The 15,491-nt window shown below is 41.4% G+C and overlaps 1 protein-coding gene, 1 non-coding gene and 1 pseudogene across 4 annotated transcripts in view; 1 reads left to right on the top strand and 2 right to left on the bottom strand.

Annotated features, from left to right (window-relative positions):
- Window positions 1–1,510: 1,510 nt before the first annotated feature.
- LOC109437355 (dimethyladenosine transferase) lies at window positions 1,511–6,687 on the bottom strand (annotated as a pseudogene).
- On the bottom strand, window positions 6,412–6,518 carry LOC141572503 (U6 spliceosomal RNA). Its single transcript, XR_012497833.1, has one exon. It is a non-coding gene; the product is annotated as a U6 spliceosomal RNA (small nuclear RNA).
- Window positions 6,688–11,573: 4,886 nt separating the features above from the next.
- The window catches only part of ZSWIM5 (zinc finger SWIM-type containing 5), a 137,369-nt gene continuing 133,451 nt past the window's right edge, over window positions 11,574–15,491 (top strand). For all 3 annotated transcript variants that reach the window (XM_074334625.1, XM_074334626.1, XM_019716552.2), the window contains exon 1: window positions 11,574–12,301. In XM_074334625.1, coding sequence (XP_074190726.1) covers window positions 11,716–12,301 — 586 coding nt within the window. In that variant the 5' untranslated portion in view covers window positions 11,574–11,715. The remainder of the gene's footprint in view (window positions 12,302–15,491) is intronic.

The raw sequence follows: 15,491 nt of genomic DNA, 5'->3' as shown, positions 1-15,491 counted from the left end.
CTTCTCCTTCTGGTATGCCCATTATTCTTATATTGCTCTTTCTGATGGATTCAGAAAGTTCTTGTAGTGTTCTTTCATTTCTTTTAAGTCTCAAGTCTCTTTCTTCTTCCATCCGTGTCATTTCCAGGTTTCTATTTTCGATGTCACTGATTCTTTCCTCCATCTGGTCAACTCTACTACCTAAGCTGGTTATTTCATTCTTAATTTCTTCTATAGAGTTCTTAATCTCCAGAAATTCTATTTGGTTCTTTTTTAAAATTTCAATTTCTTTTGTAAAATGCTCATGTTGTTCTTTGATTGTGTTTCTGAGTTCATTAAACTGCCTTTCTGTGTTTTGTTGCATCTCGTTGAGTTTTTTCAGAACTGCAATCTTGAATTCTCTGTCATTTGAGTCACATGTTTCCATATCTTTAAGTTCCTTTTCTGGAGACTTTTCACTTTCTTTCTGAGCTGTCTTGTTGCCTTGGTTATTCATGGCAATTACTGATTTATTATTTCTCTTTCTAGACATCTACAGGAGTGACTTCTGCAACAGGTTCATAGAAAGAGGTCTTTCTTTTGTTTTCCAGTACTTGTTGGTAGAATGTTTTATTTTCTCTCCGACTGCAGCCTTTTTTTGTCTCTCACATGGTAGTGCTATGTTTTCTCTGCACTATTCCAGCTTCTCACACAATGGGGGGATTCCTTGGGAGACGGGCTTCTCCTTTGTTAATAGTTCTCCTGGGTCACAGGGCACAGTGTCCATGTGGGTATGAGGAGAGCTTTTGAAGTTCCAAAGCATTTCCTGCACCAGATTCAGAGCAGTATGTTTCAGCAGTTCTGTGTACTCCTGCAGGGATCTTCCCAGGTAGGTGGGGCCAGGGGCAGGGTGAGTTGTGAGAGGTGGCCCAGAGCAATGGCGGCTTCCATATCTCCCTCCCCTTTGCTGGAACTAGTTGGGCTGCGAATCTGTGTCTGCGGTCCACAGTTCTCAGAACAGCAAATATTCTGTTCTTTTGATCTGACACTGCTACTGTTCTGCTTCTAGCACCGGGCAGGTGGGGGCTGGGAGAGCTCTGGGAGGGTAGGGAGGTGGCGGCTAATCTCCGTGCCTAAGGCTTCCATTCTCAGCTCGGCAGTGAGGGCTTAAACTACCGTTTTCAGCCTCTTCCCTCATTCTTTTCTCTGAGGTCTCTGCTGTGAATGTTGGGTTCAGCTGTGTTATATGCTTCCTCTTAGCCCTGTGGGCCATAAATGGAGCCCTAGCAGTCCAAGTTCCTCCCTCTCCTGCAGCTGCGGTAGTTCCGGGATGCAGCGAGCTCAGAGCACTGAGCTAGGTCTGCGTCCAGCTCCCACGTGGCTCCGTCTCCACACTTCTCCCTTCCCTCCTCCCCCGCTGGTGCGATTCGCCCACCTTTAGGTGAATTCAGTAGTGGGCCTCTACGTCTTGCCTGTCTGCTGTGCAGGGAGTCCTTTGTGGAGTTAATAGTTGTTCGATTAGTTGTAAATTCCAGGGGAGATTTACAGAGGCTCACCTCACGCCGCCATTATGATCCAGTTTTTTCTTCTTTGCTATTTTTATTAGATTGTCCATGCTTGCTAACAGTTGTGTGTGAATTGACTCTGCAGTATAACCTATCTCCAGATTTTGCAACCAGTCGGATAGCAAATTCTCTTTGAAACATAGGTACAGCACCTCTGAAAAACAGTTGGTGCAGGTACAGTTTGAAGACAAAAGGAGGTCTGATAGGGCAAATTTGCTATACAAGCATCAAAGAATGGCAAATCTGTTTGCAACACATCACCTACCATTACTTGAAGGTTGCTGGCCAGAGGTGTGCCCTGAACTTTCATGAAGTTCAGCTACTAGCCTTGGTTCAAGTTCACAGGCAATTCCCTTTTTTGCCTTTCAGAGCCATTTAATAATCATATTGTCACCTCCATGTCCAAATTTCAGCACCACATCAGCTGGTCTACAGGCAGCCTTGTGGGTAATTCTGTTAACAATGAGAGGATTTTACAAAATGTGCTGCCAGTTTCCCTGCTGAACACAAGTCCTCTGGCTCTCTTTAGCTCCCGGCGCTGTACTTGCGGCTCTGTCTTTCCACAGGCAGCGGACCCATAGGCCAAGGAAGTCAGTGTGGACCAAAGCCGGCTACTCTGAGTCACTGCACCACGTGGGAATCACTGCCAGTACCAACTGCCCCACTGAGGGCCATGTGAGTGTGGGGGCCGCCAGTGCATCTTAATAGTTGTCTTTTCTTTAAACTCTTTTCCCCAAAATTTTAGCCATAGTTCAAAATCAGAGTGCTCTTCCTAAATGGGGCAACTGAGACAAATTAAAACCTATTATGTTCCCTCTTCCCCCCAAAACCCCATGTCCCCATAAGTTTTCAGCATTTTAGAAAGTTATAATGACTTGGGAATGTGTGACCTAACACTCATGGGGACAGCTGGCAAGAGTGGGTAACATGTATTAGTGACAATGAGAGATTGCTTTGCTGCCTACCTGCTCCTGGTGGTGGCAGCAGCCTGGAAGGAAGGAGCAGAGGGGAGAACTTCCTGAGTAGTGTGGTAAACCTACTACTACTGTTCGCTTCTTCCTCTGATAGAGGGGTGGGCAAAGCCCAAGGCTATGACTTTTTCTCTTTTTTTCATTTTAAATTTCTTTCTTTTTTTTAAGCCACTTAATTGAGTTTAAAAAGTGATTGACATACAAAAAGCTGTACATATTATATTAGGTTGGTGCAAAAGTAACTGCAGTTTAAAAGGTGAAACATAATTGCAAAAATCGCAATTATTTTTGCGCCAACCTAACAGTTAATGTATGTAACCTGATGAGTTTGGAGTTAAGTATGCATTCATGAAACCATCATCACAATTTATGCTATAAACATATCCATAATCTCCAAAGGCAGGACTCTGGGGAAACTAGCTGGGTTTTGCTTGAAAACCTGGCAATAACCTGGCTAGGGACAGCTGCATTGCAAGGGGATGTTCATCCTCTATAAGAACTACCACAATCATATTGCTACTAAAACCATAAGTAGTGTCAAATCTCAGTCTGCTCTAGGGAGTCTGGTATACAATATGACCCAGAAAGGAGTAGCTAATACATTAAATGAATTATTACAAGGTTTAGCTAATATATAGTGTCAGCAGAAATGTGTAGGAGTAGATTCTAAGGCAAAATATAACTAGATCAGGAAGAGCTCATTGATGTGGAGTTGCTTGCTAAAGATTCCAGACTTAATGTGTTAATTTGTGCAAATGGAGGTGTCTCTAACAGCTTAATGGGTTGGTTGACTAAAATTTTGACTCATTGGTGGCCTGTGTTTAATGAGTATAAGATACCAGAGCTTCACTGGCATGAAGTAAAGAAGGGAACCCAAAGACTTAAGGAGCTAGGAAGGTTGGAGTGGATTTATCATGTGCACACTCATCCCCTCACTATAACTCCTCACTCCTGTCACTAAGGCACTGAGAAATACATTAGTGAGAAAGAAATACTAAGACATTGATAAATACATTAGAGAGGTCTGTGGCTGCTTTCCTTTGTGGAAAAGGTATGACAATGCAAGATGTTGCCATTGAGATGAACTCCCTGATTTCACTAGAAATGACAGGATCCCAAGTAGCAGAGTTCAAGTGGCAGCACTTAACTATAAAAGACAAAGTGGGTGTGTTTACTGTAAAAGGCAGCAGGGATGTTATCAGTAAGAAGAATGCTTTGGCCTATAGGGACCTTTGGTTGTGGCTAATTGATCATGATTTCCTTGGAGTAAAATAAGTGAACAGCGTGGTCTGTGTCTGGTGGCCAAAAACCTGACTTGAGTTACCACAATAAAGAGTCATGTCTCTTGCCCAGTTTCCAGACTTAAGCCAGTTCACAATCGTAGACTTCCTTGATTGAATGGTAGGCTTCTTTCTCTTGAGGAATGATCCTGCAGTATGGCTGTGTGAGCACATCATAAATCTTTCTCCAGGCCTTGTTCAAAGAGACCTTCGCCCATTTGCTAAAGTGGCTGTGCACTGGGAAAAAAAGGAGCATCCAGACCTTTTAGGTATTAATAGACACTGCCTTTGAATTGATGCTAATTACTGGGGATCCAAAATGACACTGTGTCTCACAGTAGGGGCTATTGTTGGTAGATGATATAGAAGGAGTGTTAGCCTAAGTTAAGGAGGGACCAGTTGGTCCACAGACATATCCTATGCTTATTTCCCCAGTTTGTAAATGTGTAATTGGAATAAACATGTCCATGAGAGCCATTGTGGTAGAAAGGCTAATTCTTTCTACCAAAATAGCAAACCAGAAGGAATACTGCATCCCTGTAGGAATTGCAGATATTCGTGCCACCGTCAAAGACCTGAAACATGGTGGGGTGCTGATACCAATCACATCTGCGTTTAACATACCTGTTTGGCTATTGTAGAAGTTGGGTGGATCTTGGAGAATGACTGAATTATCAGGTTAGGAGACAACACCAGGAAAGGCTGGGATTCTGTCGTACAACGTACAGTATTTACTTTGAATCAGAGACCATTCTGTGATGCTGTCTTCTCCATAACCAGAATCTGGAAATCAAGGGGTGGAAGTGGGAGTGGATCCTCTCACAATGAATACCTAATAACCCACTCACAGGATTTTTGCTTCTGTCAGCTACTTTGAGCTGTGCTGGTCTGGAGATCTTTGTTTCTAATGAGGAATATAATAATGGCTCCATTGAATTAGAAGATGAAACTCCATTTGGCTATTTGGGCTTCTTATGTCACTGAACCAGCAGGCAGATAAAAGAATTACTCTACTGGATGATTACTCACTGATTACCATGGGCACATCAAGTTGTTGCTACACAATGGAACAAAAAGAATGATTCTGGAACCAGGGGATTCCCTGGGCTCCTGTTAATACTTCCACAACCAAAGTAAAGGTTTTGAAAAACTACAGCAATCAGAAAAGGGCAGGACTATTGAGGATCCTGCATAATGAAGATTCAGATCACCCTGCTACATAAAAGACCAGAATGATTAGTGTGGTTAGTGGAAGAAGTCATAGATATCAACTATAGCCTCATGACCAGTTACCAAAAATAAGGACTGTAATAGCTTTGCCTATTTCCTCTTCATTTACTGTGTATATATTTATTTGTATACTTAACTAATATATTCTCCTCTCTGCTTCTCTTTATTTTTTTATACAAATTGCTTTGTTCTTTCCTTTCCTTGTTTCCTTACAATTGTGTCTTTAGAGAGCAGAATATTCAGTGAGACTGTGAGTGAATTTGAGGAATAATTAATATAGCCAATGATGGATGTAAAGACTGTTTAGACTAATGTGTCTCCTATTTTGGAGGCTACGGTGAGAATTTCACTTTTACGAAGAATAACTATATCTTGTTAGGTGGAAACATAGAGTTGTTTTATTGTTGTATGGAAGTTTGTGTGTGTAAGTGTGCATATGGGAGCCAGAGGGATGAGCCTATGCCAATTATTAATTTCTTACTTCTCAGATCTAAATGTACTCTTCTTTGTCCTGTTTTTGATATCGGACCCTGTAAATATTTTTACTTTGTCATTTGGCTTAATATTAACCTTTATCAGTAGAGAGTTCTGGAACAACATTGCAAGGCTGTCAGAGAAAGATACTTCATTTCCTAGTTCCAGTGAGTTGTTTTTAGACAACATGAAGGAGGCCTGGTAGTGCTCACGTAAGCAGTTCTCGTGGACCAGCTGTGACCTATATCCCTCAGCATATTTCTTTTCCACCCCAGCTGCTCCTACTGGCCAGCTACAACCAACCTGTACCCTAGAGCAAGTTCTTCCATCTCCCAGCAGGACACTCCTGCAGATCAGATCCAGCCTGCTTCCATAGTTTGGCAGGTTTCTCTGCCATCTACTGAGCCAATCCTATGAACCAGCTCTGGTCAGCCACCTTCAGCAAATTCTTTCTCCACCTGCAGGCTTCATGTTCCTGTGGCAGCCACACCCTCTCCAGGAAGGTCTGAGTCTTAGCTTAGAAGTGGGACTCTTCTTAAGTCTTTGTTCTTTCCTTGTTCATTCTTCCTCAGCCTTAGAGATAGTAATTACTTTTTGTACCTGTGACTTGTGTACCCCTTAAGTCCTCTTTTACCCTTTTATTATTTTTAAATTTTTTTACATTCATAAAATTATATGTTTATTCTCTTTCTGCACATATTGGCAATGATAAAGCTTAAAGATGCATTTTGGGGGCAGCCGGTTAGCTCAGTTGTTAGAGCACAATGCTCGTAACACCAGGGTTGCTGGTTCGATCCCCACATGGGCCAGTGTGAGCTGCACCCTCCACAACTAGATTGAAATAACTACTTGAGTTGGAGCTGATCGGTCCTGGAAAAACACATTTAAAATAAATGAAAGTTTTTAAAAAAAGATGCATGTCATCTGAAATATAAAAGTATGGAACACTTCACAAATTTGCTTATCATCCTTGCATAAGGGCCATGCTAATCTTTTCTGTACCATTCCAATGTTAGTATATGTGCTGCCTAAGTGAGCATCCTCTTTTACCCTTTCAGTAGTTAACCTTTTACTAGTTAACAATTCTATATATTAAATTTTCCCTGTTCTAAATACTGGTGTGGTTTCTGTTTTCTTACCAGACTTTGAGAGGAAGTTGAATTCTTGTGCCCCAATTAGCAGCTTGAAATGGAATTCCTCAGTCTTCATCCTTTAATGTAAGATTTCAAATTGCTTGAACCTCTCATCATAACTGATGTTTGTTTCTATTTTTGATACCTTGTTTTATGTATTTGACTCATGTTTCCTTGACCTTTCCTTTATTTACTTTTTAGGCCTTTTATTAAATTGAACTTCCAATTCAAAAAGGATAATTAGGGGCAGGGACAAGTTACTTGTATTGTCGTTGTTTTTATTCAGTGCTTAATTCTTTGTCCTTAATCTATCGAGAACTCAGGATTAACACTGCATAGGTTCAAATAACACTTCAGCCATTTACCAAAAGTGTAACTTTGGGTAAGTTATTTAACTTCTAAATCAGTTTCCTCACTGTAAAATACATATAAAAAATTTAGCACAGTGCCTGATGCCTAGTAAGTACTCAATTTATGTTAGTTATTTTTCTCCCTATGACCCACTCATCTCCAGCCACTTATCTGCCATGGGACATTTGAGGACACTGAAAAATATTTCCAGCCAAATTCTGTGGTTTGCTTTAACTCCAGAAATCTTCTGGAAAAGAATTTGAACTTGGTTCATTTTTGAGTTCTGGCATACACACATCTGTCTGCAGGACAGGATTGGAAGGAGAGTTCATAGAACTTCTAACAGAAAAACTTTCTGAGTGAAGAAGTCTGGCACAGGGGGCTAGACTAAATGACAAGTCCTGGACAGTGGTGGCAGTAGTAGTTGCAGGTGTGGGGAAAGTCTGTGCTGACCACAGTTTCATACAGTCCTTTCCAACCCCTTCTGGAATGTCTGTGTGTTCTGGAAAGGAGAGAGCTGAATGGAAGAAAATCCTACATACTGGGGACCTGTCAGCTCCGCTGAGTTGCTGGTCCTAGGAAGCAGAATGTGCTCTCCTATTGAATGGACAAGAGGTGGGGGTCAACTACTGGAGGTTGGGACTTGGGCAGTGTTGTCTGGGTAGCTTGGAGGAAGCCAACAGTCTGAAGCAACTCAGCTACCATGCAGACAACAGACTGTGAGCAGCAGACCAATAGCAGAGTTGAAGAATATATGTTTATCTTCTAATACTATACACATAGTGCCTTGTATTACTGTTATTTATGTCTACATGTCCTCACTTCTTCCTCTCCCACTCAATCCTTAAGAAACTAAAATCTCGTATATGACCACCACAATATTAAAACTGAATCTCTTAATGGTAAAATCCAATTTTTTTTCTGTCTTTATACTGTCTCGCTTCTTCAATGTTTTTTGTTTTGCCTTCCCTTCTTAACCTTCATTTGGCTTGTATGATCCTATTCTGTTTCTCGTATGACTCCATTTTCCTCTGCTTGCTTTTCCCTTTTTGTCCATCACTTAATGGTTGGTGATCACTTGGTTTCATTTTAGTTCCTCCCTGTGTGCCCACTCCCCACTCTATATACTTGCTCTGGGTGATCCCATTTCTTCCATAAGACCCCAACTCTTACCCTAACCCTAACCAAATTCTCCCATGTCCTAAGGTATTTTCCTGAGTTTCAGTCCATTCACACCTGGATATCGCAAATGTACCTCAAGGCTAATGTTCCAAAGTAAACTTGTTATCCTTTCCTTTAAATTTCCTACTGCTGAATTTTCTATTTTGGTTATTGACTTTAACTTTTACTATATAATCCAAATTAGAAGCCTGGGAATCATTTTCTATTTTATTTCCATCAAATTTTCTTTATTGTTCCAAGTCTGCCTAGTTTATCTCTTAAATAGCTCTTAAATCTGCTTCAACATTCTTTTCCTAACCATTTTAAATAGCTCTGGGACTATTCTCATTATTCTCAGATGACTTGGTGGGGAAACCCCTGATGTTAGAGTCTTTAGGTCTTTCTCTTGGGACAGTCAGATTCCCCAGAGAAGAGTCTTGCACTTCCTGCCTGAGGAGTAGAGGCCCAGCGCCTGCCAATTGTCTGGGCGCAGTGAGGGAGATGGGCTAGGGGATTCTCAGCATTTAGTATACATATGTTCATTTGAACTCCCTATTTTCGCAGGTACCCAAGCCCTTAACTATGCCTGGCATCCCCCAATCCACAGGTCCTCATATCCTCTCCAGAAAATCAGCCTCCAGACTTCTGCTGTGGCAAGGGAGGGACAGTTATTCAGCCACATGGAATCTGGGAGGAGATCTAGGGGAGTAGTCACTTCTGAAACAGCTTTTACCCAGTCCTTTTCGTTTTAGCCACTCTCCTTTATCCCCAGTTTCAGAGGTACTTGGTGCTGCCAGTTTTCCTCAATGCCTGGACTCCAGGGCATTCAGGAGATAAAGGTGAGGAGATAGAGACCTTTAAGTGTATATTGCATTTACTAAAAAAGTGTGACAGTGAAAAGAGTGCGAAATACAACAGAAGTTAGGGGTAACTGAGGAGTCAAATGGAGGCTCCTTTCCCCTCAGAATGAGAGATTTTATACATATTGGAAGGCAGAGTGAAAAGACCCAGTGGAGAAAGAGAAATTGAGAATACCTGAAAAATAGGGGATAATTGTGGCAGTAAGATCCTAAAGGATGTGAATTCTGGTTCTGTCACTCACTTGCTAGTGACCTTGATTAAGACACAACTTTTCTGAACCCTTCTTCATAGGTAAAATGGGGATAACAGTGCTGGTCAATTAGGGATGAATAAGAGTTACTAAGCAACATTTAGGGCCCAAATGAAATTGGTATTCTTGGTCAGCACAATTCTGTGAATTTTCTTCAGCAATGCTTTACTTCCTAGCTGAAAACTGTAAAGCACTGTATCAATTTTAAGTATCCTTATTATTATACACCTTGGTTTCCTTATCTTCCCACAACTTCCTCTATCAATTTCCAGTCCCATATGTGGATTTTTTTCTATTCTTAATGCCGAGACTATCTTAAACAATCTAGTATCCTTCACTATATTTAACTTATAATGCATCACAAATAGTTTATTTATTTTTTTAAATGGCAAATATACCAGAAAACACAAAATGTATCCCCATGAGCTATAAAAAAAAAAAAAAAAAAAGGAAACAAATATCAACCTGCTACTCTAAGGTAAGATGTTAATAAATATTCATTGTATCAGCTTTTAGGAACAATAGGGCAGAAGCACTTTATTCAGGGAAAATTTTCTTTTCCTACTGTCATCTGAATCGAGGCCACTAAAAATTCATGACCACATTATTGGAATAGCTACCTAAGAGGTTTCTGTGTCTCCCATTTCTCCCCTTCAGATAGATACTTCACATCATAGCCAGATCATTCATTCATGCATTCATGAATATGTATTGAGGATTTATTATATGCTAAGTGCAAACCACAGACTAATTTGGGCAAAGATGTGAAAAAAATAGGTTATATTCAGTGTTACAGTGCTATATAGATGTCTAATAACCTTCACTGTTTCAGTTCCTCATTGTTCATATTGTATATTCAATTTCAACTTCCTTAACTTGGCATTTAAGATTATTTATAATTTGGCTTTAAAAGACCTTTCTAATCTTTATTTACCACTTTTATAACAAACAGATTTATTTTTAAGTTACATGAAAATGTTTTGTCCTTTTCAGCTTTTGGGTTTTTGCTGAAGTTGTTCAACATGATTAAAATTGCCTCCCTAAGCCTTTGGCCTATTTGAATCCTACTCATTCTCCATGCTCTAGATGAAATAAGACTATTCAATAGAACTTCCTCTTACAATTTCTACTTAAAGTGATCTTTCCTCTGATTCCCAAAATAATTACTGCTTCTTCAAGTCACCTGACAATCCTCTGAAGCTATCACTTTTTTGTATTATGCTAGTATTTTACTGTTATTTAACTTTTCATATATTTCATCTTATCTCACTAACTAGATGGTAAGTTACCAGAGGTGAGATTGTTTCTCGTTTAATGGTATTTTGGAAAAGATCTAGCAATCACTAGGGTCACAAAATAAATAACAAAATATTTAGATCTTTTAAAATGATTGGTAAAGAAGACCCATACATATAAAGACGTATACTATATTTATGAAGACTCAATTATAAAGATATTAGTCACCCCCAAATTAATCTATAAATTCAATGTAATTCCAAGAAAAATCCCTGCAGGATGGAGGGTAAATTATAGTGAATAAACTAGACATGATCCTTGCTCTCATGGAGTTGACAGTAAAGACTGAGCCAAGTGAGGAAAACACGGAAGACCCAATTTAGACTAGGGGCATGGCATCAGGGAATTCTACCCCAAACCACACAAAGTGTTTTGTTTCCTAGGATGCAAGCTGCTAAAACCTCCAGAATCCTAGGAGGGCACAACCACCGTGGAGGTGAGATCTTGGCCTCCCACTGTCCAGTCAGGGGCTGGTGCGACTTTGCCCGGCCCTGGAGGGGACCGACGACTGTATTCTACATCATTGTGGCGTGAGAAGAGTTTTCATCGCTTGAACTTTCTGATTTTTTCCTAGTGTCTTCCTAGCATCTTTCTGGCAGACCCTCCGCGTGGCTGTGCCAATCTCCTGTCCCGTCAATCAACCGCAGGAGCCTGATTTTGAGTTTTCTCTCTCCTTGTGCCCTACGAGCCTACAACTTCACGGAGGTGGATCCAAGGATGGCTCGCAGCCCGGCCATTTCACTTGGCCACACAGTCCTCCCCTCTCTGGCCGGGCGGCAGGTGGGTTGGAGGTGTGCGGGATGGCAAGGGTGCACCGCGCTCCTCGCCCCTAGGTGGCCGTTGGCCCTGCGCGAGCGCTCGGTGCGCGTTCTGGGCTGTCTGCGCCTAGCGCGCGCCACTGGCCCGCGCTCGCTCCCGCCTCTTCTCGCGCTCCCGGCGGCCCGGACAGCGCGCGCCGCCTCACGGTAGACCTTAGGCCGCCCCCGTCGCCTTCGCGGCGCGCGCACCAGACCGGCCCAGGCACCCCACTCGGGCCGGCTGGCTGGCGAGTTTCCTCGCCCCGCCCCCTGGCGCCACAGCTGGGCGCTTGCGCGGGGCGCGTGGCCGTGGTCGGGTTCTCCGCCGCAGCCGGTGCCGCCGCGGCCGCCGCTGCCTCCGCCTCAGTCAGTCAGTCAGTTCCCAGCAATGGCGGAAGGAGGTGAGCGAGAGGAGCTGCTCTCGCCGCCGCCAGTCTCTCCGGCCAAGCGCCTGTGCTCGTGGCCCAGCCCGCGGGCTCACCACCCTCGCGGTTCGCCCGGGGTGGCCAGCGGCGGGGTGGGGGGCGTCGGCGGCAGCTCCCTGACCCCCGGGGCCCGCCCTCACCTGCAGCCCGAGTCATTGCTGGACTGCGCCGCCAAGACAGTGGCGGAAAAGTGGGCGTACGAGCGGGTGGAGGAGCGCTTCGAGCGGATCCCGGAGCCCGTGCAGCGCCGCATCGTCTACTGGTCCTTCCCGCGGAATGAGCGGGAGATCTGCATGTACTCCAGCTTCCAGTACCGGGGCGGCCCCAGCGCCGGCGCGGCTGGCAGCGCCGCGGGGGCTTCGCCGGCCGAGGAGGGGCCGCCGCCACTCCCCGGGGCCGCCGCTCCGGCCGGCTCCGCCCCCGGGGCTGCCGCGGCGGGGGCGTCCCCCGGGCAGGGCGCAGCGGCCGGAGCCGCCGGCGAGGGGCTGCCGTTCCGCCGGGGCATCCGTCTGCTGGACAGCGGCTCCGTGGAGAACGTGCTGCAAGTCGGTAGGTGCTCGCCCGGTCCCTGTCTGGTCTTCGGCCTCTTCCGCAGGTGCCTTCTCTCTGCACGAGCCCTGGGCCGAGACCCCGGCTTTCTGCCCAACTCCCGTTCCCCTGCCGAAGGACAAACTAGTCACTTAAAAACTTTTCTCAACATTTCATTCAGGTCTACTGCTGCTCTTTACCCCAGTGGCCCTCTACCCCCATTTCTTTTTGTTTGAAGAGAGAATAGGTCTATTTTTTACTCTTCAATTCTATACACCACATCAAAAGCAAAAAGGATGGGGAGGAATGCCTTTTTGGATGTCATAATTTCGGGAATGCGTTTTCTAATTTAAATTTAGAGAAGAGAGATTTGTTAGTGAATCTGGAGCAAGCAGTCTTACAGGGAATGATTGAGGGACAGGCTGTCAATGACAATCTATAGTCTTAGCAAATTGAAGCTGGATATAATTAAGTTTAAAATTGGAGAAAATCAACAAAATACAGTACATTTCAGGCAATTTAAATTTTCTGCTTTAGTGTTTTTCCCCCTGGACCAGTGATACTTGGGAATCTAGGCTGCGGACTTAACAATAACCGGAGATGGAAATGTGACAGCTTCTCTTCTCCACACCCCCACCCAAAGAAAAAAAAACACCACACACAATCTGGAGTGGGGGTGGGGTCTGTCTTCCTTGTCACACAGGGTAAATCAAAAGCTGGTCATGTTGGGTTTTTCAAATGCTTCTCATTTAACAAGTCTTTGTATTTGCTTTTGTTTCGTATTTATTGGAAAATGAAAAACGATTTTTTTTGCTTTTACTCCTTGGAGCTTTTAGTCAGTTTGTTAATCTTATTAAATATGCAAATACAGCAGTCCTGATTTGTGGAATGGTTAGAGAGAAGGAAAAAAATAACAGTTTAACATTCACTTGCTACGTGGAAAATTAAAGACTCTTTTTTTTTCTTTTTGAATTATTATAGCATTCTGGAAGTGCACATTATCTTTATGCATTTTATTGTACAGTATATGCTCATATTTATTGAAAAAATACTGATTTTTGAAAGGAGTTGGAGAGAGGTTTTTAGAATTAAACAAGCATAGGAACACACATACACCCGCACTCCAAACATCTAGCTCTCTTATCCCCAGGTAAAACTAACCTATTTGAAATTTTTTTCTTCTGAAGAGTAGTACATTGGGGTTTTTCACATAAAGTAATCTGTTTATTGAGAATCACTGAATCCTGTGTTTCTGTTTAACACAACAGTGTACCGCAATTTGCAAATATGAAATGTAAATTTATCACAGTGACAGTGAATTGAGAAAGTTTTGTTTATTTGAAAAAAGCTAATCCTTTGTGTGTATATTTCAAAGAATAAATTGAATTATTAATTAAGATCTACAGTTTTAACACTGAAATACTGAAAACATGAAAATAAATATAGGCATTTATTAGTCTGTAAACTTTATTCTTTGTATGAGTTTAGCTCAGTTAACTTAAGCTTCTTATTTAAAATAGTTTAAAAAGTGTCAATTTAAGTTGTTATTTTATAGTAAGATGGATTTGCAAGACTGCAAACTTGAGAGGGAAAATGAGGGACAGGAAGAGTTTTATAGAAGTATATATTTTAAAAGTGATTATAACATCAAGTTCCAAATGAAGTCAGATTTTGTGGGGATCCAGGTCATGTTTAAATTAGATATTTTTCTTTCATAATATGATAGTCGACGTGCTTATTGGGGGTGATGAGCTCTTTCTTGTATGATACTTTCAGGGACTGGAGAAAAGACACACCAGTTTCTCACTTTGGATTTCATAGATGAAAGTAGGAGAATGAATTAATCACTTTTAGATATATCATGCTATTTGGGAACCATGAGCTGTGTAATCTTAATTTTTCTAACCTTAATTTATGCTAATGAGTGTGAAGAGAAATATATTCTATTTCATATCATTATTAGTTCTGTATCTTGGCATGAACCACCTTATAATATGTAAAATTAGAGACTCATCCCTCATCATTTAAACTTAAAATGTGAGTATGTGACTTAATCTAGAAGATAGGTTTTATAAAAGTATTGCCAAAAGATGAGTGGGAAAGTAATTTGAATATAGCAAGATAGTAATCAAGTTCTTCAGTTTATATTCATCACTTCAGACTCAATTTAATTACTAAGAGATGCTAATTAAAAATTCTACATATTTCCTTCCTGTTTCTAAGCTATAGTTATAACCTCAGAATTGGGAAGTTAGTGAAACCTGATGATTTTAAAGAAAAGATTCATAAGGGGTTTTAAATGAGGAAAACAAAAAGACTTTAAAATAAATAAATACATTTAAAAAATAAAAACTGCATAACACAAAATAAAGATTTTGAAGGAAAATAAATTAGATAACACCAACAAAAAACTTGTAGAAAAAGTAGATATATTAAATTCAGTAACTTCTGATTACTTTCCATGTGGAATCTGGTAATGGGAAATCATGGACTGGCTGAAAAGTACTCTGTAGAAAACATTAGATTTTGAATCAACTAAAACTTTCCCAGCTTGATGTGAACAAATGGGAGAACTACAGGTTGTTAAGTTCAAAGGTTACATTTCTTTTACATAACAGTACTGAATTAGAAATATTGTTCCTTTTAAAAGGGGAAAATTGTAATTTAGTCTTTTTGTGGACATCTGTAAGTTTGAAGCTATGTGAAGTCTGGGCTGTCAGTATTATGAAGGTAATAGAGTGAGATGTTTTAAGCATCTGAATTTTTAACCTGTTTAAGAAGCCAGTGGAAATAGCAGTAGTATAAATCTTGGTAAAATACTTATTCAGGCGTCTGCAGATGGTATAAGAATGGGACAACTATAATCATTTTGAGATGTGGACCCTTTTTTGCTATCCATCATATTTTAAATCAATTTCTTTGTTTGATAAAACTTAAAAGTTTGCACCTTCTCAGGGAAATCTGAATTGATTGAGGGAAAAGAAGCATTAACAGTTTTTCTCTCTTAAATGAATAAATATTATATATATTTGGATATTTAGATTTTTAAAAATTGGGTAAAGGCATGCAGGGCCTTCTGTGCTGGTACATCCTAATTATATAATATTTATCCAGAAATGTTTATAGATTCTGACAGTTGATTTCAACAAAACCCTATATTTTCAGTCTACACATTTTCTAATAAGCACATAATTTGTCCTTGGAGAGTCTT

Source organism: Rhinolophus sinicus, linkage group LG06 (genome assembly GCF_036562045.2).
Source record: "Rhinolophus sinicus isolate RSC01 linkage group LG06, ASM3656204v1, whole genome shotgun sequence".
Taxonomy (NCBI): domain Eukaryota; kingdom Metazoa; phylum Chordata; class Mammalia; order Chiroptera; family Rhinolophidae; genus Rhinolophus; species Rhinolophus sinicus.
The sequence above is the reverse complement of the archived record's forward strand: the minus strand, read 5'-3'. Positions and strand labels throughout refer to the sequence as shown.